Source organism: Ovis canadensis, chromosome 9, assembly GCF_042477335.2.
Source record: "Ovis canadensis isolate MfBH-ARS-UI-01 breed Bighorn chromosome 9, ARS-UI_OviCan_v2, whole genome shotgun sequence".
Lineage (NCBI taxonomy): Eukaryota > Metazoa > Chordata > Mammalia > Artiodactyla > Bovidae > Ovis > Ovis canadensis.
Genome location: NC_091253.1, coordinates 25,752,554 through 25,778,669, shown reverse-complemented (window position 1 = coordinate 25,778,669; position 26,116 = coordinate 25,752,554). Strand labels below are relative to the sequence as shown.

At 58.2% G+C, this 26,116-nt stretch overlaps 1 protein-coding gene and 1 long non-coding RNA gene across 5 annotated transcripts in view; one reads left to right on the top strand and one right to left on the bottom strand.

Annotated features, from left to right (window-relative positions):
* Positions 1-26,116, bottom strand: part of SLC45A4 (solute carrier family 45 member 4) — a 68,585-nt gene that overhangs the window by 6,923 nt on the left and 35,546 nt on the right. For all 4 annotated transcript variants that reach the window (XM_069600867.1, XM_069600869.1, XM_069600870.1 and 1 more), the window contains exons 2-5: positions 25,397-26,036; positions 5,030-5,218; positions 1,989-2,168; positions 445-1,478 (exon numbers count right to left, since the gene is read on the bottom strand). In XM_069600867.1, coding sequence (XP_069456968.1) covers positions 445-1,478; positions 1,989-2,168; positions 5,030-5,218; positions 25,397-25,640 — 1,647 coding nt within the window. In that variant the 5' untranslated portion in view covers positions 25,641-26,036. The remainder of the gene's footprint in view (positions 1-444; positions 1,479-1,988; positions 2,169-5,029; positions 5,219-25,396; positions 26,037-26,116) is intronic.
* On the top strand, positions 4,815-9,962 carry LOC138446137 (uncharacterized). Its single transcript, XR_011259141.1, has 2 exons — positions 4,815-5,190; positions 9,740-9,962. It is a non-coding gene; the product is annotated as an uncharacterized lncRNA (long non-coding RNA).

The following is a 26,116-nucleotide window of genomic DNA, read 5'->3' as shown; positions in this document are numbered from 1 at the left end:
CCTCTGGCCTCCCTGAGCCCAGGGGCTGCATGGAGCAGCCTCGGCCTGGTGGGCCGCGTGGGGCAGGGAGGCCTGAGCCGTGACCACCTTGGACCTCCTGGTGCCACTCTGGGCCAGGAGCACAGGTGTGAACCCGTGGACGCCCTGGGGCCTAGAAGCCACGCCCACGTGGCCTGGACACAAGCAACAACAGAAAGCTGCTTCAGCCTGCAGGTTCTGCGGCCACCTGTGCAATGAGAGAGCTGGCCCGCCTGCCTCCAGCTCCCGGTGTTCCCGCACTTCCAAAGCCGGGGGCGAGGTGGGGTGTGCTCACCACAGACCCAGGCCCGGATGTCCTCTCGCGTTCATACACGAGGACCCCTGACCACGTTCCCAACAGGGGCGCATCCGGGCTGGCTGTCACCCAGGCTCCCTCCCACAGGGCAGGGGGGCCCGGGCGCTCACCTTGGGGTCCCCCTCGAAGATGACCTGGCCCATGAAGTCGGTGTAGAACACGGCCTCGGCGATGACGGAGAACCAGGTGAGCAGGTGGCAGAGGCAGAGGCGCACCAGCTCGGGGGGCATCTTCAGCATGGACAGCCAGAGCAGCCGCACGGTGGTCTCGCCCTCGCCCTCCTCGCTCTCCGAGTCCCCGCTGGACGTGGTGGCCCCGCTCTGGTGGCGGCGGCGGTGCTGCCGCGGCCGCGCCTGCAGGTCGTAGAGGTCACTCATGCTGCGCGAGGGCTTGATGAGCACCACGGCGTTGGCGCGCCGGTGGCGGTAGTGGTGGGAGCCGATCTTGCCGTAGTAGGAGAAGGTGCTGGAGGCTTGCCGGCGGAACACGTGCCGGCGCCGGCGGGCGGGGCCTGCTGTGGTGGGGGCCTTCAGGGCGGCCCGGCTGTAGATGCAGGTGCCCGGGCCGTCCTGTAGCCCCGCGCTGTCCCCGTTCGGGAGCCTGGTTGTGCTCAGGGGCTCCTCCAGCAGGGTCTCATCCTCGCTGGTGGGTGCGCGGAGTGGCAGGGGCCGGCGGGGTGGCCGGGTGGGGGCGTGCTCCTGGCCGGTGCTGCGGGGGGTGCCAGGGCAGGAGACGTCGTGGAAGATGGAGGGCTCGACGTCCTGCAGGAAGAGCTCGGGCTCCAGGCCCAGTGCAGCCTCAGGCACGTGCAACACCGAATCGCTCTTGCTCCGCACCAGGCCCTCGTCCAGGAAGTCCAGGGCCAGCTCATGCTCTGACTGCACCTCGTCCGGGAACAGGGCACCGCCGTCCAGCATGCAGGTGCGGGGGCCGGGGGCTGGTGTGCCAGCCGGGTCCCCGCCACGCTCCTGCTGGGGGCTGTACTGCTCCTCCTCAATGCTGGACAGGTGCAGGGCCACAGACACCGTGAAGATGATGGCCGCGAAGAAGAACAGCACCTGGTTCTGTGTCCGGAACCAGGAGCCCAGGAAGGTCTGGGTCCAGTCCAGCCCACCCAGCACGTAGCCGATGGCCCCGCCGAGGCCTGGGGACGGGAGGGGATGGCGCAGATGTGAGCAGAGCAGGGGCATGGGTCACGGGGCGGAGAGCTCAGACAGGTGTTCACAACTCCCCCCACCAAGGGGGGTTCCCGGGTCACTCAGAGAGAGAACGGGAAGAGCAGGGATAAAGCACGACAGCTGAGCCCAGGTTTGGGATCCCGACCTGACAGCTTCCTGCTTCCTGAATTAGGAGGGAAACTGGTCCCGCCCGGGATTCTCTCCCCACTGAGCACCATCCCCGAAGCTCAGGAGCCCACGTTCCCATCGGATGGGAAAGCTGCCCAAATGGAGGGGGCAGCCAGCACAGGGCCCTGGCCTCGGGCCAGCAACCTCGCACGCCCCACACCTCAGACCAGTCACTCGGCCCTGCCGAGTCCCTGCTTGCTACCTCACCCATCGGGGTCTACATGAAGCTGCTCGGAGGCCATGAAGCAGCCTCCCCTGGACCCAACGATCCAGGAGTGAGGCTCAGAGCCGGGGCAGGGCCTGCTCACCAGCAGAGAAGGCGTGGATGTTGAGGGCCATGTCCTGCTCCTCGCTGTCCACCACGTCCAGCAGGTACGCACGGATGGGCCCCTCTGTGGCATCAGCGCTGAAATCCAGGACCACCACCCCCAGCACAGTGAGGACGATGCCGATGGGCTGCCGGGAGGGGACATCGCCAAGGGCCAGGCCTGCCAGGGGACAGAGGAGCAGCGGCTCAGGCCCCCCATGGCCGCCTTGGGGGGCTCTGCGCTCCTGGGTGCAGCCTTGCCACTCGGGAGGCAGGCTTCGTCTCTCCCGCTGCTTTGAAGCGGGTTATGAGCCGTAATCTCACACCTGCCTCAGGTGAGTCTGCCCCTGAACCCGGAGACCAGCCTGCTCCCTGAAGGCTGAGTGCTGGGGGCCAGCGTGAGGAACTCTGCCCATGGCAAAGGTCATGAGGAAGGAGGCTTGGCATACGCAAAGGCGTGATCAAGCCTCAGGAAACCCCCTGTTCCCGAGCATCTACCCCCAAAACCAGAGTCTGTTTTATGCTCTCACCTACACCTCTGACTTTACGGGGGGCTCTCCCCCATCACCATTTCTCTCGGAGAAGGAGTTAATGTGCAGCTCCAAGCCAATAAAAATTCCTGGGCATGACAAGACTGTTTTAGCTTACAGACTCCTCTGAAGGTTATCTAGCCCGCCTGTATAGGTTCATCTGGCCACATGTGATTGTTTACAGCCTCCCAACCTGAGAGGCATGAGATGTTTTAGACTTACTAAAGGCAAATTCTTTTGGGAAATTGTCAGTATAGTGGGTTGGTTAGGAATTATATTGGTGAAGGGTTTTTCATTTGTTGTGTCAATAATTACTGCTAATTCTCTGCCCTGGGTGTGACAAGGGTGTCTCAGGTCAAACCTCTCTGCTGACAGACTAGCTTGTGTGACAGGATTATCCATACTCCTGCCATACTCCTGAACATGATTGTTTACTACCTCTCAACCATAAACAGCACAGAGTTTTGGAGTATTTTGACAGTCTTAATTAGCATAGGGCTTTTCTCATTGTTGAGTCGATAGGCACCTGGGAATATATTAATCAATGTATTTGGAATATAGAAAAGGAAATATAGTAGTTTTTAAGATTAGCAATACTAGACTTTTTGAGTTAATGAATTTTCTCTTTTGTAATAGATCACTGTACTTTGTTATAAATCACTGTGCCCTTGCTATGTAAAAATGTAACTTTATCACTATCTTAAGACTAAATAGATCTTAAGGCGAACATTGGGGAAAGGATTTTCATTTGTTGGGCTGATGTTTGCTGCTAAATCTCCATATTCCCTGCCCTTATAATGAATATAACTAACATATAGGAGAAATAAGTATTAACCTTTAAGCATATAGGAAAAATAAGTATTAACCTTTAAGATTAATCATGTTAACCTTGGGTTAAATAAATTCCTTTCTTGATTGTAACTCACTATACCCTCACCCTACAGGAATGCAATGTTATTTGGAGGGTGGTGCCTGGCTTAAGAAAAAACACACTTGGAAAAAATAAGTTTTTTGGTTATCAGAAAGAAAGGGTCGTAAAATGTCAGCAGGTCTCATGGCCAGAAGATGATGTAAAACCCCTAAGACCTTTTTTTTTATACATTTATGTGAAGCACCTGATTTTGATAAAGGTCAGGACTGTTGACCCCCACGTGACTCTGTATTCATCCCTATGTGCAACAAAAGGTATATAAGCAAACCCAAAAATAAAGAAATCGGATCAGTTTCCGGAAAGACTGATTCCCCCATGTCGCTTCTTTCTTGCTCCCCGTTTCTCTGGCTGAATTCCCATCTGGAGCATGGATGCTATTCCATATAAACCAAGTTATTCAGCCTCTTTTCTCCACTAATTTTCCTACTACACTATCCATTTCTAATCTCTCTATATATCTGTAATTAAATATGTATTTTTCCAAGGACACTGACTCCGTCCCCACCTTCGAATCACCCAGGGCTGGACCCCAGCAGCTGAGCTGCTGCTGGTTGTACTGGATGAGCAGCACTCTTGGCACAGAGGTGCTGTGGGGCCTGGGACCCCCCCAACTCTGCAAGTGGGGGTTCCCAGACAGCCCTGCCCCACATGAGGGCCGGGAAAGGGGCTTCTGACCAGGAGAGACGCAGGTACAGTGACAGGCATGGCACCCGGGTGTGGGGCAGGAGCTCCAACTTCTGTGTGTGGGCCACAGTCGGCTGGGGCCACCCCCACAGACAGGTCCCTGCGAAGACCAGTGTTCCTTCTGAACCGAGCCTGCAGGTGCCTGGAGGGTAGCAGCCTGTGGACTCCTGACCCAGGGACAGCCAGCTTGGGGCGGGGCATGGTGCACAGCTCAGGGAGGCCCCTCTTGCACCCCCTCCAAGCCTGGGACTGCGCCCACCCTGCCAGCATGCTCGGGCCCTGGAGGAGCTGAGCGAGGCTCTGTTGCACACGGACCTCTTCGGCTACCTCCCTTCCTGAGCCTCCCAGCATCTGTGATTGCCCGAGGACCGATGTGGACGCGGGCAAGTTCACCTGTGTCAGGACACAGGTTAAGCTTCTGCCTTAGCTGTCACCAGAAAACAAGACTTTTGCTTTTTCACATTCCTGATCGGTTCTCTCAAGGCAAAAGTATTTTCCCACAAATAGCTGCTTTAACTGAAAACAAACAACAGAAAGAAACAAAACAAACCCTGAGTACATGAACCAAAAAAACAAGTAGCAAACTAGGTCTGGACATTTTCAATACCAAGTCTGAGAAAAGGAGGAAAAAAAAAAAGAAAAGATAATTTCTGAAATAATGCTGGAAACAGGACGTGGTGTCAGATACGCATTAAAAACAAACGGGTCACAACAGGAAGCGCTGCCTGAGAACAGGTTCCCATGGCACTCCCACGCGGGGCCCGCAGCCTGGCCACCGCCCAGGGCCAAGGACGCCCGCCAGCGGCCCCGGCCAGGATCGGCGGTCTGGGCTCCTCATACCTGCTCGCCTGGTGAAGCCCGGCTCCATGCCCCCAGACCCCGGGGCAGGACACTCACCGATGGCAGAGCCGTTGAGGAACAGCGCCACTCCAAAGAGCACGCCCACGCAGAGCGCCAGGATGAAAGGCCGCCGGCGGCCCCAGCTCAGGGTGCAGCGGTCACTCGCGGAGCCAATGAGAGGCGTGAAGATGAGGCCGAGGATGGGGCTCAGGAACCAGGTGAGGCTGTAGTACTGCTCCGGGAGGCCTGCAACACACACGGCCATCACCCTCGGGCAGGTGGGTGGCTGGCAGCACGCGCCCTGCGCACACACCCGCCAGCTGGAGACCCCTCGGGCACGCGTCCCCCACGAGGCCCAGTGTCTGAAACCAACCAAAGCCCACCTGGGAAGCATCCAGTGGCCCAAGGCCAGACCCGGGCTGTGGAGCCGGGCCTGGGGGTGCACAGAGCCTTCAGAGCAGCACCCAGACCCAGCGGGCCCAGGCCGCCTTGCACGCGTGGAGAACATGGTGTCAGCCCCACGGCAGCCAGCCCCAGGGGTGCACAGAGCCTTCAGAGCAGCACCCAGACCCAGCGGGCCCGGGCTGCCGTGCACGCGTGGAGAACATGGTGTCAGCCCCATGTAGCCGGCCCCGGGGGTGCACAGAGCCTTCAGAGCAGCACCCAGACCCAGTGGGCCCGGGCTGCCGTGCACATGTGGAGAATGCAGTGTCAGGACCTGCAGCTGGCACCCATGGGGGTGATGGCATGAGGGTGAGGCCCTCTCACTCCACTGGCGCTGATCGGGGCCTGGGGTTTCAGGGGCACTGCTCAATTCCACCCTCAGGGACTGGGCCCATATCAGCCCAGAACACGGCATACGGCAGGGGGCTACAGCTTCAGAGAGTAGAGGACCTGTGATCCTGGGACCCTGGGCCTCACTGACCAAAATCTATCACCAGGGCCCTACAGAGGGACCCTGCGCCACTGATGCGCTAAACGGCCCCAGCAGTGGGCTTCCAAGTGGCTACTGAGAGCGATGAGAGGGGACACCTCCATGCATGTCCAGCTGGAGCCAGGGGGCCGGGTCTGGTACCTAATCCCACCCACCCAGAGGCAGAGATGACCATGCCCGTTTCACCGACGGGCAAACTGAAGCTCAGAGAGGTCAGGTGATCTGCCCTGCGTTGACAGGGCACGAAAGCAGGAGCCCCAGCATTTAAACCCAGGGCTGCCTGGTTGTCTACGTATAAGCACGGACCCTCCCCAGCCCCACCCTCCACGCTGTCACCCGCTGACACAACCCCGAGGCCCGCCATCTTTGGGACAGAGATGGGTCTGGCCCACTTACGCCCAGGATGCACCTCGGCCGCATCCTGCACACTCTGTGGGTTCCATTCATGCCACAGACACAGCGGGGAAGCAGCCTCCGCTGGCGGGGCCGGGGGGGTGGTAGCCCTTTGTCGGGGGGGGGACAGACGGGGGCTTCAGGCTGGTGTGTTCTGACCTTGACGGGGGTCCCTGGGGACAGCTCACCTGGCTGGAGAATGCGGGTCACGCACCTCTGTTTGTCAACTTCAGTGAAGAGCTGACTTAAAAAAAAATACAAGGTGCTCTGGCCCGCCAGCAACTGGGTCAGTGAATGTTTTACACCTCCGAGGGCACTGAGGAACGGAATATCGTGCTGACTACCAAGGAAAATAAACTGTGTAGGAGGAGGAAATCATTTTCAGAAGAGGAGGGAAGCACCTTTCAGAACTGTTGCAGGCGTGCCCATTAAAATATTGACGCGTTCAGCCTAGAATTTGAGGTGTTGGCCTTGACCTTTCCAGAACCTTAGGAAGCGTGAACTGTGCTCCTGTTTCTAAGTCAGCAGGATGAGCTGCTGGTTCAGGAAATGGGGAGTTTGCTGAGCGTGCTCCACTGACGTGCCGGGGTCTATGTGGCGGGCCTGGGTCCTTGACGCTCACTATCAGGGTCCGGCACAGGGGAGGGCAGGGCTGGGCCGACACTGCCCACCCTCAAGCGGGCGGCGTGGAGAGCAGGCTTCTCAGGAATGACTCCCTCCCCGCACCACTCCTGGGAGCCCATGGTCACCTTCAGAGACAAGAGGAGAGCATCCTTTCCCTGGGGGACACAGTCTCTCTTGCTGGGCTTTTTCAAATGTCACAACTTTACTACTGAACACTGACTAGCCTAGTGACGGGGCTGCGTGCAGAGCTGCAGCATGCACACACACTCACAGACAGTCACGCACACTCACACGGGCACGTGTGCACATGCCCGCCGTCTCCCCAGGGGGCCCGGCCTTCCTGCTTCAGGCACCAGGAGACGCTCCAGACTCCACATCTGCAGACTCTTGCCTCTGTGCCTGGCTCCTGGCAGAACCCTGAGGGGAACACGCCCCGCAGCCCCGACAGGAACCGCCTGCCCACCCCTGCTCTGGACGCAGCACGATCGTGGTGTCTGGAGTCTGCCTTCCGGGTCTGTGTCAGCGCAGGAAGAGGGTGTCTCACGGCTCTGACCCCGGGACACGGGCGGCTCACTCTGGAGCCGCCCCTCCCAGCCTGAGAGGTTCTCTGCCCCTCGGGCAAAGCTCCGTCCACCTGAAGTCCCTTTTATCTGGGTCGGCACTGCCCCAGCCGACTCAGGCTTCCTGTCCCTGCCTTTTCAGCCTCCATCCCTCTGCATCACAGTATTTCTGGAGCCGGTGGGTGGGCCCCGTCTCCTGCGTCTCCTCCCAGGGTGTGCTCAGCCCCTCCTGCTGCTAGCAGCTGTCGTGGGGGGATTGGGCCCGCCGCTCCACCGCCTGCTTCCTCTGCCCTTCCGGCCGGCTCTGCCCCTCTTGCTCCTGCCTTCTCTTGGTGACTCAAGTCCTCCTTCACATTCCATGGTGATCCGCACACTAGCGTTTCAGCATTATTTGGCAGTGGCTGCTCTAGAGACTCAGAGAAGGCGATGGCACCCTACTCCAGTACTCTTGCCTGGAAAATCCCATGGACAGCGGAGGCTGGTGGGCTGCAGTCCATGGGGTCGCTGAGGGTTGGACACCACTGACTTCACTTTCACTTTTCACTTTCATGCAATGGGTTAGGAAATGGCAACCCACTCCAGTGTTCTTGCCTGGAGAATCCCAGGGACAGGTGAGCCTGGTGGGCTGCCATCCATGGGGTCGCACAGAGTCGGACACGATTGAAGGGACTTAGCAGCAGCAGCAGCTTTAGAGACTACTGTATTCACCTTCAGCCCGAGTGGAGACTGCGCCCCTCTGGTGAGACCCTGGCACCTGTCTGTGCCCATCCACCCCAGGTCCGTCTCTGCTAAAGCGGCACATACGTTACGTCTGCAGACTCGATAAACCCTGGTGTGCAGGGAGCTCTGAACAATCGCTCATTCTAAAGGAACCAAGACGAACGTGTCTTTCTTCTTACCTGCCCGTCTTACCATCCCCTTTCTTCCTTCCTCCTCGGGATCCCAGGGTCATGGGGTATCACTTCCCTTTGGCTTGAAGAACCGCCTTCAGCTTCTTCAGCATTCCCTAGAGGTCTGCTGATGACAGCTGACCACAGTTCTCCTCCTTTTGTCCCTCACGGGTATTTCTGCCGCGTGCACAACTCTGGGTCAACGCCTCTGTGGCAAGCTGTGCTCAGCGTGAAGTCCGCGCAAGGCAGTCTTTGGGAGCAGGGCTCTCGGGGCCCCGTGTTCTCCATGTGGGCGCGTCCGTCCCCTCAGATGCGGGGCTGTGGGACAGCATGGGGCTGTGGGGCTTCAGAGACAAGACCTGGGGAGTTCTGTCAACCCTTTCTGAAAGGGGTCATGCAACTGAAAGCGAATCTAGGGAAGCTTGTCAAGCTGGGTGCTGCTCAGCAATTCACCCCAAACCCGCGTCCTGCTCGCCCAGGGAAACCGCCGCCACGCGGCATCGGCTGCCCGGAGCCCGGGCCCCGCAGGAGTGGCCGTGGGTGCGCACGGCCCGGCTGGTCGGCGGGTTCCTGGGGCCTGAGCAGGGCCTGCCGGCCCACGACCCGAGGGGCCGGGGGAGACCACCCCGGAGTCGTGGCTCCGCCCCCGCCAGCACCACCTTGCGGCCCTCCTGCGGCTGCCATGGCAGCCTGCCTGCATCCCCTCTGGCGAGGCTGTCACTGTCAGCCTCCTCCCCGCCGTCCCCCTCCACCCATGGCAGCCTGGATCCCCCTTTTGGCTCCCCCAAACCCCCCTCGCAGGTCACCAGGCCGCCTGCCTGCCAGCCCAGCCGGCCAGCATTCAGCAGGCTTGGCCAAAGCCCCACGAGGGCAGAGCGTGTTGGCACACGTGCCGGCTGCCCTGGCTCAACGCTGAGCACCAGGACCCTTTCCCCAAACACCCGCAGGCCAACCCCAGGGAGGCCTCTGTGCAGAGGTGGCTGGGCCAGGAGCTGGTCAGGCTGCAGAGCCCAGGGGGCCACCTGGACCGTCTGTGCGTTCCGTCTCCCGGCTTTGTCGCCGATTCTCCTGAAAGTCTCAGAGGGGGTACGAGTCCCCAGCAGCTGAGTCAGGGGTTGGGGAGGGCAGGGTGCCCCCAGCGCTGACCACAGCAGGGACATGTCTTCGTTTAAACGCGGGGGCAACAAAGATGAACGCGTCCCATCACGTCCCTGAGGCAGCGACGAGCCTGAGAACACAGCCCTGGGCCAGCCCCCATCTGTCCCCGGCCCGGCTGCCGCTGGGACAGCCGGACGTGGCATTTCCCAGCAAGGCTCTAAACACACACAGCACCGGTGCGCAGTAAATAATTTTTGTTTTCTTCCAGGCAAAAGCGAACAACAATGGTGGGACCAGGAAGACTGCCGGTTCACAGGAAACGCCGGGGGCGTCGTGGCTCGCCGAGGGCTGAGTGAGGTCACGGGCGACTGCGGCCACGCTCAGTCACGCGCGGCCTCCCATTCAACACAACCGCTTTTTTGATAAACTGGTCCTTCTTGGGGGAGGGGGCCAGGGTACCGGGAAAGTGGCCTATAAATTGTTTAACAAAAGATCTGAAATGGGAATAGGAACTTCATTCTTTCTCTCAATAGACAAAGCCTTCCTCATCAAGATACGCTTGTATTGTCAGACAAAAACTTCATGATAACACCAAAGCCATGAGAACCAGCTCTCCGTGGGAACTGCTCAGCAGCCTGGGGTGACCTTGGAAGGATCTGCCCGCCCCGTGGGGGGCCGTCACCACGTGGGCCCGGGGAGGGGCACAGGTGTGAAAGAGCAACACACGCGAGACCCCGGGCATGGACTGGAGGCCGGGTCCGGGGGAAAGGGCCCCCTGCCGGGACCCCCAAGCCGGGAGGGTCTGCCCCGGGCAGCAGGCAACACCTCCTCCAGCTGGAGGCAGGACCACAGAGCTGCAAGGAAGCTTCTAGAGCCCCAGGGAGGCAGGGAGAAAGAGGGCAACGAAGGAGGAAGACTAGCTCCGGAGCCTCTTCGGGGGCCTCCCCCTTGGGACAGCAAGCCCTGGTGTCTCCAGGTGCGACGGGCTGGTTCCTGGGAGCCCAGAACTGAATGAGACGTCCCTCATCAGAGTAGAAGCGCTGGGACAGGCACCTGAAGGTGCAAGGCGCAGGGCCGAGAGCCCAGGCCACGCAGGGCCAGTCCCATCAGTGCCAGGGGAGAGCCGTGTAGCGTGGCCACTTCTGTCCAGTTTGGGTGTACGTGCTCCATACAGGGGGACGTGCTCCCTGCGGGGGGGACCGTGGTTAAAGAAGGAGCTGTTCCGGAGGGAGGTGACTGCTCGGAAACGGCACGATTCAAACTTACTGAAGGCACCATTACTTAAGTAACAGAACGTTCTGAACGGTCAAAATTAACCCTTCTGGTAAAAATAAACTTCCTCCAGCCCCTCGTGTCGGCCCTGAGGCCGGGCCTGGTTCTCCAGCAATGGACTGGCAGCCCCACACGGGGGTTTCCCAATACTCCACAGGGGCACTGGTCCTCTGGTGGACCAGGAGAGGCCTCCACAGCCCAGCAGGGTGCTCCTGGCCGGACAAGACTGGACACTGGCCTCTGGGAAGCCAGTGGGCACCCCTCTAGGGTCCTCGGGGCCCGGCTGCAGGGGCCTCTCCTCCGGGCAGCTCTCAGGAGTGTGGCTCCCCGCAGACAGGCGCACTGGCCGCTCTCCACGGCCCACGCATCCCAGCTCTGACACAGATGCTGCACCAGGCCGCGGTGCCCAGGTCATGGTGCGGGCATTAAGTTTGCCCCGAGCCTCGTGGTGGCCACTCAGGCCCGACTCAGGCTGGTGCCTATACGAGGCCTGGACGTGCTGGCAGCCAAGGTCTCTCCCAGCCCCGAGAGTCCATGATCTGAACTGGGGAGGGACCCCAGGCACCACCCTATTTGCTGCGATTCACAGTGCTTTGGTTTTAACAAGTGGGGCTTTCAGGGGCATGGGGACTCCTGGGGGCGCCAGCGGACTTCCACTGCCTCGGCCAACGTCACAACACCTACATGATGTCAATGAACCAGGAACTCAGACACAAGGCGCCGGGATCGCCCAAGGGCCGAGGACAGTGAAGTGCAGACGAGCAGGCAGGAAGGCACGCGTGTGTGCTACCTTCCTGTCAACACAATTTGACTGCAAGCGTGTAATTAACTTTTAAATAGTGGATGTTCTCAGCCAAGGGCCCTGGGGAGTCATGGACGTTTGGGAGCCAGCTCAGGCACGCCCCGGGCTGCAGCCAGCAGGGCCTTTGCAGTCTGCCTCCTGAAAACACGACAACAGGGAAACCAGTAGGCCGTCCGGGAACTTTAAAAGTGGAATTCATACGAAAGGTCGCACCACCTTAACCGAGAGAGATCTTGAGCACGTTTGGAACCCGCTGACCAGGGTTCCCTTTCTCACAGCTGCAGCCAGCACAGCTGGCGGGGCCACCAGGGGCTGCCTCCCCTGCAAGAATCTGCACGGTAACGCCATCTCCAGGCTGGTGGGAGGATCAGGTCGCTGGACCAGCTGCTGCTGGCATGGTTACCACAGGGTCCGCACATCTCGTTTCTAAGAGCAGGGAAGACCTAGCTCTCTCCTAGTTCACGGCAGCCTCCGGTCTGGCCCAGCCAGAAGAAAAGGAGAGGCTCAAACCCTGATTCTATGCTTTCTGGCCATGGAGCCCTGGGCAGGTCACCTCCCTCTCTGAGCCCCAACTCCCATAGTGCAGAGCAGACCTGTCCAGGGCTGAGAGGAGACGGCCAGGCGCCTGGGGCAGCCCAGGAGCCTCGCTCACGGCCTGTTTGACACCGAGCTTTTGTGCCCAGCCTCACCTCCCTCCATGCTGCCTGCCTTGGTGGTCAGGCAGCGTGCCGCTCTGTCTGACCCTGGTCCTAGACTGCTTGCCTTCGGCACGGTCTCCCCCACAGGCCACAGCCATGGTCTCACCACACTCTGCCTGCAGCATGGCGGGCCCCAGAGCCGCAACGGGGGAAGGCGGCAGCCTGGCCTGGCCCCCACGCCAGGCTCCGCAGTGAGCCTTCCTCCCAGCAGCCGGCTCTCGGGGCTTCCAAGCCCACGTGCAGGGGCCGCCCTGCATGCTGACCTTGGAGCTTGGGGTTAAGGGAGTGTGCTCTGCTTGTGCTGGCCGGCTCTCCCTGAGGACGGGGCTGCAGGGCCCCCGCAAGGGGTGGGGGCCCACCTCCCGCGATGCCAGTGGCCTGCGCCCCTGCGCTCTGCTCACCAGGCCCAAGGCGAGGCTGCGCCTGACACTCGGGGGCCACACCGCTGGCCACCACCCCACACGGGGAAATCCACAGCATGAGACGTCTGCCCTGGCTCTTCGTTTCAGTGAAACGATTAAAATGCATGAGCTGCGCGTGAGGCCCCGTGTATCTGCCATGAGTGTCCGATTACAGGGGCGGGCGCCTGGGGAAGCGCTCCCCAGGCAGCGGCTCTGTCTACACGGGCTGCGTTTCCTGTCTGGCTCTGGTTAACTCCCGCTTTTCGGTCACACTCTAGCACGACAAAGGTGAAGGAAAGGAGTTTCACAGTCTGAGAGACTGCAGGGAGGACATGGGGACCCAGGGCTCCAGCCGGGCCTGCAGTGGAGAGCTCTGGGCAGCAGAGCCCCAGGGGCGGAGGGAAGGGAGGTGCTCAGGGTCGGGGTCTCGGCCGAGGCAGAGCTTGGGGGCCACACGGAGATGCCCCGGCATCGATCAGACCAGGCAGAGATGCCCGCTGACCATGCCGGTAATAAACAACAGTGAAAGGGACACGCGTGAACATCCAGAGGGAATTTGAGGACACGTAACTTGGTTGAAACTGATAAAGCCTGACACTCACTAGAATCGGTGTCACCTCCCCACCCCCCCCAACCCTGAGCCGAGCCTGTGCCAGCTACCTCCATCTCTCCTGCCCAGGGCAGGGCTCTTCCAGCTGTGGTCAACAGCCCAGCAGGCAGGCGTCCAGCCTCATAGCCTCGGAGCGAGACTCAGGCTTTCAGTTTCTCCCTAGTTTTGCAGTGTGAGCTTCATCTCTCGGGTGGGAACCGCTTTCCCAGGTTTGCAGATAAAGTACTAACACAGCCATTCCCAAGTCCTCACGAGGGCTGGCAGTTCCTTCCTGTTTCTTTCTGTGATGCTTCCCTGAAGCTTACAAGCTAGCTATAAGGCACACGCACGCGGTCTCTCCAGTTCAACGGGGAAAACTACTTAGGCTGCACCCGAAGACAAACCCTATCCACATACCACTTCCATCATTTATACATGTATGCATTTTGCATGGGATTCAGATAGTTGGCTTTTTAATGACAAAATTACTACCATCAGGGACATGTCTTGCTGGTGAACACACTCTACACTGACTGCTTTTAACAGCAAAGAGAGTCTTTGTTCCAAAATTTACCATTAAAAAAATTCATCTCTGTGATTATAATCTTGTTGCAAGCTTAAGAGAAAAATTTAACATTTAGAGTGATTCCCTGGAGAGTTCTGCTTTCACAAGCAGCAGGAGGCCCGTGGGCTGGGCTCCCCTGAGAAGGGACCCATGGAAGACAGATCACCCTGAACCCCAGCTCTGTGTTACCCGGTTCCTTATCATTCCGACACATACTTGTAATGCTCTGCTAAAGTTTATTTGACTTCTTTCTGGCTTTCATTACAAAGTGACATGATCACTTTCTGCGGGAATAACTGACAGCATTTTCTGTCCTTTCACCCAAGTGTACACTCACCCCTCAGTGTCCACAGAAGGCTGGCCCCAGAACCCTCCCTGAGCTTTTTCACAGGTGCTCAAGTCCCTGATACAGACAGTAGGTTTCTGCACGTAACCTACGTAACCTACGCACATCCTCCCATATATTTTAAATTGTCTCTAAGATTACTTACCTAATGCAACATAATTGCTCCATTCTTGCTTTAACTAAGGTTCAAGTGTGCAATATTGGCAAAGGACGGAATCACTCAGATTTCTCTGGAAATCACCTCCGAGGAGTGGGTTCTAAGGCCTCCTATGATCTGGCCCACCAGGAACCAGAGCTTCCCAAACAGGACTTGGCACCAAGCCTGTGCCATTCAGACTTAGTCACGGCTCCCCCAGCAGGCCACACTTCCCTCTGCCCCTCCCTGCCACGCCGCAGGCTGGAATGTGGCAATGACTCGCCTTCACTCCTGGCCTCTGTGCATTCGGCAACCAGGAGGCCAGGCCACCTCCCCCACGAACCTCCCCACCCCCTCCTCTCTGGGCCCGGCTGTCGCCTCCTGTCCCATTTCTGCCATCCCCACGCTCATCCTCAACGGAGAGGGCAGTGGCCTGTATTCCGACTGCCCTTCCTTCTCCAAACCATAAGCCACAGCCTTGAGCCCAGGCTCCGCGAGCTCAGAGCTGGTGTGCGGGACTGGGGACCCCCTCCAGGCCTCCCTGGACCTGGGACCCTTCGGTCCCTGGAGCGCAGGTGCCCGTCACCCCACAGAGACCCCCACATGCTCAGTCCCTGCATGTGCATGGCCCCATCGAAGCAGAAGCCTTGGCTGCTCACCCCGCCCGGGGACCTGGCACAACGCCCGGCACCTGGCGGGTAGGTGCTCAATAAGCGTTTGATGAAAGAGAAACAGGCATGGAATTCCTTGGGAAAAGTGACCGCGGCTGACATTGCATTGTCTCTAAAATACAATGATCTGAAACACGAGGAAATCCAGACTTCCCAACCCAAACAAAACAGCCCTGCACAACAGTTCTTCAATTAATTCATCAAACTCCAGGAGATTCTGACGGACTCCTGCCTGTCCTTCCAGCGTGCTGCTTGGGCTCTGAGGGGACAGCAAGGGTCCCCTGGCCCGGGTGGGTGTCACGTCAGGGCCCCCAGGCAGGGACACGTGCCTGTCTGGACCCCCCTCCGTGGGCGCGTGTGGGCCCTCCACCACCTCCCAGCTCGGGCCACGTGTCGCCCTTCAGGCTTCCTCAGTCTCTCGTCGGCAGGAAATCCAGTTTTCAGCCAGATAGAGCGGCCCGTCCAGTTTTTTTCCACATTTAAAAAGTGGGGGTAAGATATCCATCGTGTGAAAGCTGCCTCTCTGACCGCTTTGAGGAGTTTGGTTCAGTGACTTCAGGTACAAGTCCCCTGCTGTCCCCACAGGACCTTCACCTGTGAAGCGGAAACTCCGTCCCCCTTAAAGCCCGCCCGGGCCCCTCCCTCAGCCCCGACACCCCCCTCCTGGGTCCCGAGCAGAGGTGCGATCACAGCGCTTGTCCTTCTGTGTCTGGACTGTTTCACTCGTACAGACGCCTGTGAAGGCCCATCTCATCCACTTACCATCCTCCTCTGCGCCTAAGCCCTGCGGGCACGCCCGCCCCTCCCCCGACGGCGCTCTGGGATGGGGGTGGATGAGGGCCTGGAGCCCAGTGCTCTCTTCCTGGGTCCGCGTCCCAACCCGGGGGAGCCTGGGAACCCCTCCCCCAACACCGGGGGACCCTGGCCTCCGGGCCTGCAGACCAAGCATAAGCCCAGACAGGGCGGACAGGTCCCGGGGAAACCCATCTTGAGAGCGGCTCTGATAAAATTCTCCATGTCTGCACAGCATCAGCTTTCACAGATACGAAAACAACTGTCAGATCAGAAGCAACACAAAGACCGCTCTACCACCCGGAGGAGGATGGCCAAGCCTGGTGGGGTTTTCGCTGCAGAAGAACGACCGAAGCACCAAGGCAGAATTTAAGCTCACATGCTCTGGGCTAACCTCAGCCCAGGACCGAAGCCCCACACAGGGAGAGACCCCCACGCGCTGAAGAGCAGCGGGCCACCAGCCTGAAAGCCCCCCGCCCAGGGGCTGGAGGGCCTGTGGGCGTCGTCTCGGCAGCCAGCGCAGTGACACAGGCTGGGCGGGGTGTCCTCCCCGCATGGGTCCCCAGAACCACCACTCCAGCCTCCACCACTTGCCCCTCTTCCCAGCCTCCTTCAGCTGTCCCTCTTTCGGTGACGCAGCTTTGTGTCAACAGTGCCGGGTGACCCGCAAGAACCAGACAGGGGCACCTTAGGAACTGGGTGGCACAAAGGAGACAGGGCAGCGAGCTGGCAGCTCTTTGACAAAACAGGAAAACCAACCAGGAGCGCCCCCTGCAGAAGGCCCGGGGGTCACTATACACAAAGGGAATTTCTAGGAAGCGCATCTGAGCTGGGGAAGCACGAGGTGTGAAAAGCAGCTGCTGGGAGGGCCACATTGGAGGCCTGACGCTAAAGGTAACTCAGGACCGGCCACCTGCGGGCAACATCCACACTCGCTCGAGAAGGGTGCAGGGCACGCTTGCGTGCTCCAAGGCACGACCGCTCTCAAGTCCATCCAGCACGCAGGCACTCAGCACGGCGCGCTCCTCACCTTGGATACAGCATGAGCCCACAGCACTCAATTCTCACCAAAGGCGTGTGTGCTCCCGGGCGCTGCCCGATGGATGTCAAGTGCTGGCCTGAGTCAGTGGCACCAGAAGGCACACGGTTTAGAGACAGGCACTGAGTCCTGGGGGCGGGCAGGGGGCTGGATTACAGGGGGTGCAGCTGGGGGCCACCGGGTCACGGCCCCACTCTGCTCCGCAGGTGCCAGCCTCACTGTCCGCTTCTCTCCACGATCCAGGGAGTGGAGGACAGTGACTGGCACTTACGGTACCTCGAGCTTCCGTGTTTTCTTTAAGGCCAGCTGCTAAAGGGCAGGTTTTTCCCACAGAAAGAAAAGGTGAGGCTCCAGTTCTGACACATCACATCCTCGGAATTCTGATTCACATTGTTAGGACTGAAAGTGGGAAGAGTGCTTTTAAAAAAGAAAAAAGACAGACAGACACAAAATGAACACAGTTTCACTCCTCCTGAATGAGACAGACAAGATTAAACCTAAGCTTCCCCATACATAAATGTACAAAGCACTTGGTCACTCTGGGACAGCACAGCCCTGCTCCCCCCAACTTCCATCAGGAGAGAAACTGGCATCTGTCAGCGGAGAGGCCACAGGACACCTTTCTAGGACTTTCCTTTTCCTTCAAGGGTGTTTCGAGAACGAAGAAGGAACCAGTGGGGGGCGGGGGGGAGATGCCCCTTCCCAAGGGGGAAGCTCTGTGGGGCCAGACTGTGTCCGTCCAGGAGGGCTCCGGAGCTTCGCGGGGGGCTGCTCTGGCTCTGGGCAGGCACCTCCCAGACTCTCCTCTGACAGGGACCCCTCATTCCCACTTGATCCTGACTCTGAGGCCAGGCTCGTCGGGTACACCTGAGTGTACACACAGCACGTGCACACATCACACACGTGTGCACACATATACATGCACGCGCGCGCACACACACACACACGGCGTGCAAACCGCGGGCACCTACCTGCAGTGCCAGGCTTGCACCAGGAGCTGGTCTGCAGAAGTTCCTGGGCAGCCTCTCCTCAGCCCCCAGACCACCGGCCCTGCAGGAGGCAGGCACGGATGCTGCCACGCCTAGCGGGGCCCGTAGGCCCCTTGCCCCGACACGTCACATTCTCACCCTCTGTTTGGCTGCAAGCTTGTGGGTCTTACTTGTCAGAACCCCACTTGGCACTAACAGAGCAACAATTTTTAGCTGCTACTCTTCCCTCCTTGGCTTCCCAGGTGGCTCAGACGGTAAAGCGTGTGCTTACAATGTGGGAGGACCCAGGTTCGATCCCTGGTGGGAAAGATCCCCTGGAGAAGGAAATGGCAACCCACTCCAGTACTCTTGCCTGGAAAATTCCATGGACGGAGGAGCCTGGTAGGCTACAGTCCATGGGTTAGCAGAGTCAGACGCAACTGAGCGATTTCACTTTGAGCCTGAAGCCTAAAAAGGTACGTGTGTTTAAAGGGCCCCTCCAGAAGCTGAGACGCTTGACTAACGGTGTGGGGATCTAGGAGATGGAGCCTCTTAGACGGGGGGGGGGGTGATGGTGAGGCTGAAGGCACCTGGGCCAGCCCCAAGGTCGGCACCAAGGTGGGCGGGCTCACCAGGAGGACGCAGCAAGAGCCTGGATAAACCAACGGGCTTTCTGCCCTGACCTGGACCTGGGTTCTCGTCTGTCTATGACGCTCTCTGCTGCTAGTAGGGACAGCGTGTCTCACATGTCACACGTGTGGGAGACATCCAGAAGGAGGCTCATGAAACCTGCTCCTCCAGGGACAGAACCAGGTGCTGAGGACAGGAGACGGACGGAAGTCTCACTTCCCTGACCTCTGAATCCTGAACCTGAAAGTGAAAAGTGCTTTGGGTCCAAGAAAGCAGAGGCCCAGTTTTTAAAGGCCCTTCTCCTGCAAAGGAGAGCGGAGAACCAGTGGCTGCCCCAGCTCTGCACCATGCTCTTCCTGAGCTCGCGGAGCCACAGTCTCAGGACTGCTGCCCCGCATCTTTTCGAAGGGGTGGGTGCCACCCGCCCGCACCGCCCTTCTGCCCCCTCTGCGGCCCAGCCAGGGGGACCAGGAGGGGCGGCTGTCCCGGCAACACCTGCCTGCCCCCTGCCTCTGTCCCCAAGGCCTGCTGGCTCAGTGTTGCCCTTCCAGCGCCGAGGGATGGCTCTGCTGCTGGTCTAGAGGCGCCAGCACAAAGATGTGCTCACGTGGAGTCAGGAGCTCTCACTGCAGGTACCGGTCTGGCCAGGCAAGGCCTTCCTGCGGCGGACCCCCGTGGACGAGCACTTGCAGTGTCCTTGATGGCGGGGGCACCTGGGCCAGCAAACACACACAGATGGCTCACAGAGGTGCGATTTAAACTGCACTTTCCAAAATTATTCACCTCTGTACAAAAACAGCGTGGCGATTTGACTTCCTATTACACCCCCCACAGGGCAGGTGGCCAAGCAGCCACCAGGGCCAGCGGGTCCAGGATCAGAGAGAGGAGGGAGGACAGGGTGGGCAGAGACCCTGTCCTCTAACCCCCTTCATGAAAAGACATGAAAACAGAACGGCTCCATCACCCCAGAGCTGGAATCAGACAAGCCCTGCCAAGGCTATCTGTCAACACACGTGCCACCAGCTGAGGATCACAGGAGACAACGTGTAACCAAACACCAAAGCCCCAAGACTCATGTGAAAGAAACACAAGAACGCACAGCTGAGAGTGACAGCTAGGACGACTATCAACAAGCCAGCTCACGCGACAAGCCGGATTTGAGAGACAGACCACAGCAAGTGCTGGAATTATAGTTCAGTCCCCCAGACCCAGGAATGCAACAGGCCAGGCCTAGCTGCCTTCCAGACCACAGCAGGAGTGGTAACCTTCCCACCGAGAAGCTGAGCCCTTCCTCGGGGAGGTGGACGGGAGTGAACAAGGCACCACGGGGTCTGAGTTCTGACCACCAAGACCCTAACAGCTTGGGTGCGGGGCCCCCTCAGAGCGGGGCCAGAGCTCACCTCCCCTGCCAGCAGGCTCCCTCCACCTGCTTCTGGGCACGTCCCCCACGCCCTCACTGCACGGTACTCCCCAGTGGCGGGCGTCCCAACCCGCGGCCGCCCATCGAGGACTGACATGGTAATTTTGCGGCATGCCAAAGGGCAGTGGCTTTTGTAGAATCTGTATTTTCTATTTGGCTGGAATAACTCTCCTCATAATTGCAGGTGTCTCTGGAATTAGCTCCTCCCGCAGGCCGGCGGCCATGCCAGGCAGGTGTGGAGCTTGAGGAACACATGCCCGGCTTAGAAACCACCACCTCTTCCCAGGTTCCCGCGGCCTGGGCAGCCCTCAGCCTGGGACCCAGGCGGCCCTCAGCCCGCACCCACCCTCGGGGCAGTGGGGTGACAAGGTACTTTGAGGACTGATGGCTGGGATCAGTATTTAGGTTAGAGTCAACTTCCTGGGCCCATGTGTAAGCTCAGGCCGTGGCCGTGGTGGGGAGGGCACTCCGCCTTCCAGCCATTGTTCCCCAGGTCCTCAACGCAGCAGACACGCGATGTCAGGTGAGGGGCCAGGCAGAGGGCTGGGGATCTGAGCGGAACACAGCCCCCCGCAGACATAGCAACGAGCTCTGTTCATGGATGGCCATCGGACCAAACCAGAAAGGCTGGGATGCTGAAGCTGAAACTCAGGCCAGACGCTTCAAGGTTTAAACACAGCCCACGTGCCCCTGGGGGGCTCCCCCAAGACAGGCGAGCCAGCCCTCCCAGCCTCTGCTTCCTCACGCTGCCACCAGAAAAAAGCCTGCTGGTGGGAGGGTGACCAGCGCTGGGTCCACAGCATTTACCTGTGCCCTCATCTCCACTGGAGACAGGCCCGGTCATTCTCAGAGCAAACACGTGTGACTTGAATGAGAGGCAACGCACGTGGTTCCGCTGGGGTGGGCGCTGACTGGCTCCCTGGGGAATCCCATGGGCCTTCTGTGTTGTGTGCATCAATGAGTCCAGAGGCCCCAAGAGCCCGGGTGGGGGCCAGCTGTCGGGGACAGACTCTGGAAGGCAGGAAACCAGGAGGTGGGCTTTGAAGAAGGTACACGGACACATCGGGCGTCTATCTGCGTCACCCATTCTTTCCTCCCACGAATGCTCACTGAGCATCCCCTGGGCCTGGAGCACTGGTGAGCGTCTGAAACTGCTCTGGGCCCGGGGGGTAGGGGTGGGGGATGGGGGAGACTGCGCAGAATGGTGACGGGAAGACGGCACTTCGGGCGGCTCCTTGGAGTCTCCCGGGTGGGAAGCACACGAACAGGCTGGCCGTGAGAGCCCGGCCCTGTGATGGGCTCACGACACAAGTGATGAGCAAGTCCATCAGCCCAGGACAGAACTGGATGCCCCCGGGCAGACGCATCTGATAAAGGACTTCTTAATAAAGAACCCTCACCACTCATTAATGAGACAAACCACCTGACTGAAATATCGGCAAAAAAATCTGAGCACGCACTCCACCTAAGATACACGAAGGCCCAACAGGCACAGGAACAGATGGTTAACATCGCTGTTTGAAGAGGAATGCAAGTGTTCTCAAGGACGTGGGGAATGGTCGGAATGGGCTCTGCCTGTAAAGCGAACCTGCGCTTACGTGGGACCAGCCGCCCCACTCCTAGGTCTCCACTCGTGGGAAACGAAGCACAAGTCCACACAGACTCAGAGCAGCTCTATTTAAAACAGCCCCCATAAGCAAAAAAATAAAATAAAATAAAACAGCCCCCAGATGGAAACGACGCAGATGCTCTGAGCTGGTGAACGAGCAGGGGAAAGGGGGTGTGTCCATTGAGTGGACCACTTAGTGCAGCAGGATGGACGAACCAACCGCCGAAGCACGGCAGAAACCGGACCACCTACTGCGTGATTCTGCTCGTGCAAACTTCAGACAGGGCAGGACCACGACAGAGGCGACCCCCGTCATGGAGGAGCACTGATGCGACGGGCCACCAGGGAGCCTCCTGGGACGACGGGGGCACTGTGGTGGTGCTTACACCTGCAGGCATCTATCAGGTGGATCCAAGTGTCCTCAGTGAGACAACAGCTTCAGCCACACACACACACACACACACACACACGTACATATACAACACACACATATACACACATGTACATATACAACACACACATATACACATACAACACACACATACTATACACATATGTACATATACAACACATACACACACATACACACACATATACACATACGTACATATACAACACGCACACACTATACACACATGTACATATACAACACACATATACACACATATACACATACCACCCCCACTCCAGTACTCTTGCCTGGAAAATCCCAGGGGTGGAGGAGCCCGGTAGGCTGCAGTCCATGGGGTCGCTAAGAGTCAGACACAACTGAGCGGCTTCGCTTTCACTTTCCACTTTCCTGCATTGGAGAAGGCAATGGCAACCCAGTCCAGTGTTCTTGCCTGGAGAATCCCAGGGACGGGGGAGTCTGGTGGGCTGCCGTCTATGGGGTCGCACAGAGTCGGACACGACTGAAGCGACTTAGCAGCAGCAGCAATGCATATACCACACATGTACATATACACATCTACACACGCATACACACATGTACGTATACAGCACATGCACACATAACACACATGTACACATTCACACACATGTACACATACAACACACACCCGCACAATGTACATGTACAACACACATATTTACATGTGCAACACACATGTACACACACACACACGTATGGATGTATTTGGCTGCGCTGGGTCTTAGTTGCAGCATGCAGGATCTTCAGTTTTCATTGTGCCATGCCAGATCCTTAGTTGCAGCATTTAAACTCCTAGTTGAGGGATGTGAGATCTAGTTCCCTGACCAGGGATCGAACCCTAGCCCCTGCATTGGGAGCTTGGAGTCTTAGCCATTGCATCACCAGGGAAATTCCTGTTTCAGCTTTAATAATTATTAATATACAAAATCCAATAATAAACATTGTACTTCTGGGTGTGACAGACCACTCTGACCACTACATTGCCCCTAGGTCCGTCTATGGTTTTTCCAGTAGTCATGTATGGATGTGAGAGTTGGACTATGAGAAAGCTGAGCACTGAAGAATTGATGCTTTTAACTGTAGTGTTGGAGAAGACTCTTGAGAGTCCCTTGGACAACAAGGAGATCCAACCAGTCCATCCTAAAGGAAACCAGTTCTGAATGTTCATTGGAAGGACTGATGCTAAAGCTGAAACTCCAATACTTTGGCCACTTTATGCAAAGAACTGACTCATTTGAAAAGACCTTGATGCTGGGAAAGACTGAAGGCGGGAGAAGAAGGGGACGACAGAGGATGAGATGGTTGGATGGTTTGAGCAAGCTCCAGGAGTTGGTGATGGACAGGGAAGCCTTGCATGCTGCAGTCAAAGGGGTCACAAAGAGTCGGACATGACTGAGTGACTGAACTGAACATTGCCCCAAGAGTGAAATTCAAGTACAACCTTGAGAAAAGGATCAGGCCTTACTGTCTGGCTCCTATCTAAGCCCATCTCAGGACAACTCTCGTTAAGCTCTGCTCCTTCAGCCCATGGAAACAGCTTCTGCCAGAGTCCTGCTCTCCTATGCAGTGTCCAGGGTCAGTGACAAGGGTCACCTCCATCCCCTTTGGGCTGTTCTGTCACAGTTTAACTATGATGACAACTGTCCTGCTTCTCATTATCACTGGTGTATGGTCACATGGAACAGACACACTTGCAACTTTTAAAAGCTACAGTTAATGCATAGCCTAGGCATTATATAGAAAACTTAGAATATACATTATCCGGGATTATCTGAAATGGTTGCAAGTCTTGTGTGATACGTATACACTCAGAACCACACAGTGAAATGTAAGCTGTGTGGAAACTGAGACACAGAACCTGCACAGTGTGAAAGTGCCAAGGGGCTGTGTGAGCAGCAGGGTGCTGGGCCACCACACACGTGACCCGTCACCACGGAAATGCTCCCAAACCTGCACTCCTGCTACCAACCTGCTCCTCAAATATCAGAGCCAGAACCATGAGAGACCATAGAAGGTAAACATGGGACCTGCCTCTGACCCCCCGAGTCTGGCCACACTGCTTTCGTGATGACCTCAACTGTGAACCCACACCCCGGCACGCCTGAGGTGCGAAATACGCACCTGGTAAGTTTCCATGCCGCCGCACACGGCCCGCCCGGGGTCTGGCCACAAAGGTGGGCTCCAAGACTTGCCCCGCACTCCCACCCTCTCCCCCCGAGAGGTCTTCCCAGGTCCTCCAGGGGCCGGCATCTCAGCCCAGCTCTCCTCCCAGCAAGGCGGCTCTTGCTGGGCTGGTCACTCGCTGGCTCCCAGCACCAGAACGAGGCCACGTGGGACTGCCAGACATGGTGTTCCATCTGCCCCCAGCGGCCTGGCACCTGGGGGCCCCGAGGAAGCAGAGCGGGGTGAGTGCAGGGATGGCCAACAGGCAGATGGAGGACACAGCACGGCCCACGGGGTTCACACCCCACGGTCCCCAGCTCCCCAGGAGAGGGTCTCGACTTGTCCAGGTGTGAGCCGTCCCTCCAGCCTCATGAAAGGTGAGACAGACAGACACCCGGGGTGTCACAGGGAAAGCACGCGGGAGCACAGGGATGCAAACGCAGAGAGTGACCAGCCTGCCCCTTTGGTCACGTGCCTGATGACACGGTGCAGGCAGGCGCGGCACCTGCTGAGCTGGGACCCGCACCAGCCCCTGCCCACCGCCCTGCAGGGGCAGGCGCCCGGCACGCCTGAGCATGTACTCTCTGAACAAGAATCACGCCATCAAGTTCAGAGAGAGACACATTCCAGGGATAGCCAAAATAAATCAGAGTTTCAAAATATTTAAAATATTTTACAGTGCACACGTGGACTTCTAAAATGAAGCACGCTTCTCACCCGGATCTCTTACAAAGTTGGGAGCTTAGAGATTTTAAGACTTTCTTAGACAATGAGGAAAATTAAACATTCTGACCATGCTCTTTCAGGGCCTGAGACTTTTCTCGCAGTAATGTGGAAGGGATGGCAGAGTGTCTCTCTGAGAATCTCAATATTTCTGGAAATACCCATCATTCAGGCTCCTAACTTCCACAATAAACTTCTATTTAAGTCAATAACAAGATGAAAATAAAGGAAACAGAATTCTTCAGTGTCTTCTACAGCGAGGCCTTGTTCTGAGCAGGTGCCTGGCCCCCGACCTGGCCTGCGATTTACCTCACTCCACGGAAAAGCAGTGGGGTGGGGGCTCACGGGCTTGGCCAGATGACACGATTGGAGGCTGCACTGGGGGGTGGGGGGGCCCGGGGCTCGGCAAGTGGCACCTCATGGGAGGCGAGGGTGTGCCAGGTCAGAGCTTCAGAAGGCCACACGCACCCGGACACCCAGTACCACCTGGCCGGGGCCTCTGACCCCACGTGCACGCCTGGAGGATCGCCCCCGCCCACCCTGCCCCCACCGACACAGGAGGAAAGCCCATCAGAGGAGGCTGCCATGAGGGGAGACCGGGGGCATGGTCAGCCCATGTGCCCACCCGCACCTGCGTTCACTTCTCAGCCCGGGACGCGGGTGGCACTCACCGATCTGTAACAGGACTGGCGTGACCAGCGCCGTCTCCATGGCGTAACAGAACTCCCTGCCGAACATCACGGCCCCGTGCATCACCCACAGGCGCACGGGGATGCGGTCGATGGAGCCCTCACTGACGGTCTCGTCCCGCGTCTCCGCCTCCGCCCTCCCCGGCTTCTGTAGGTCTGGCAGGGGCACCGGGAGCTCCTGAACTTGCATAGATTCTGCGTCGGCATTCTGCGGAGCCATTTTCATCACCACCAAAAAAAAATATATATCTCTTTACTCTACCTAAATAAATAATTCTATCATATATCTTTAAGGATAAATTAAGACGTCTTCGCTTTCTGCTTCAGCTGTGCTCCTCCGGCAAGTAACACTTATATTCCTCTTTGTACAAACAGGGATCTTGAAACTTCTCACAGTCGGATGAGACACGCAGCAAAACAGAATGATTTTTGGTTGGATTGAACATATGGCTTTCTGGCTTACTGTGAATTAGAGTTAAAAATCCATAAATGCCATTCAGTTAATACCAGTTTCATCATCATTACTGAAGAGGTGCTGAAGCTCCGTTCCTTGCTGCTGAGAGGCGGGCAGGTGACACACGGAGGTAGGCCGCCGGCGTGCCCCATCGAGCGACTGGGCGATCTGCAAGGGAGCGAGAGCCGGTCACACGGGCCGGGGCCGCCCGCCCTCACCCGCCATCCGGGCCCACCCGGGGCCCTTGG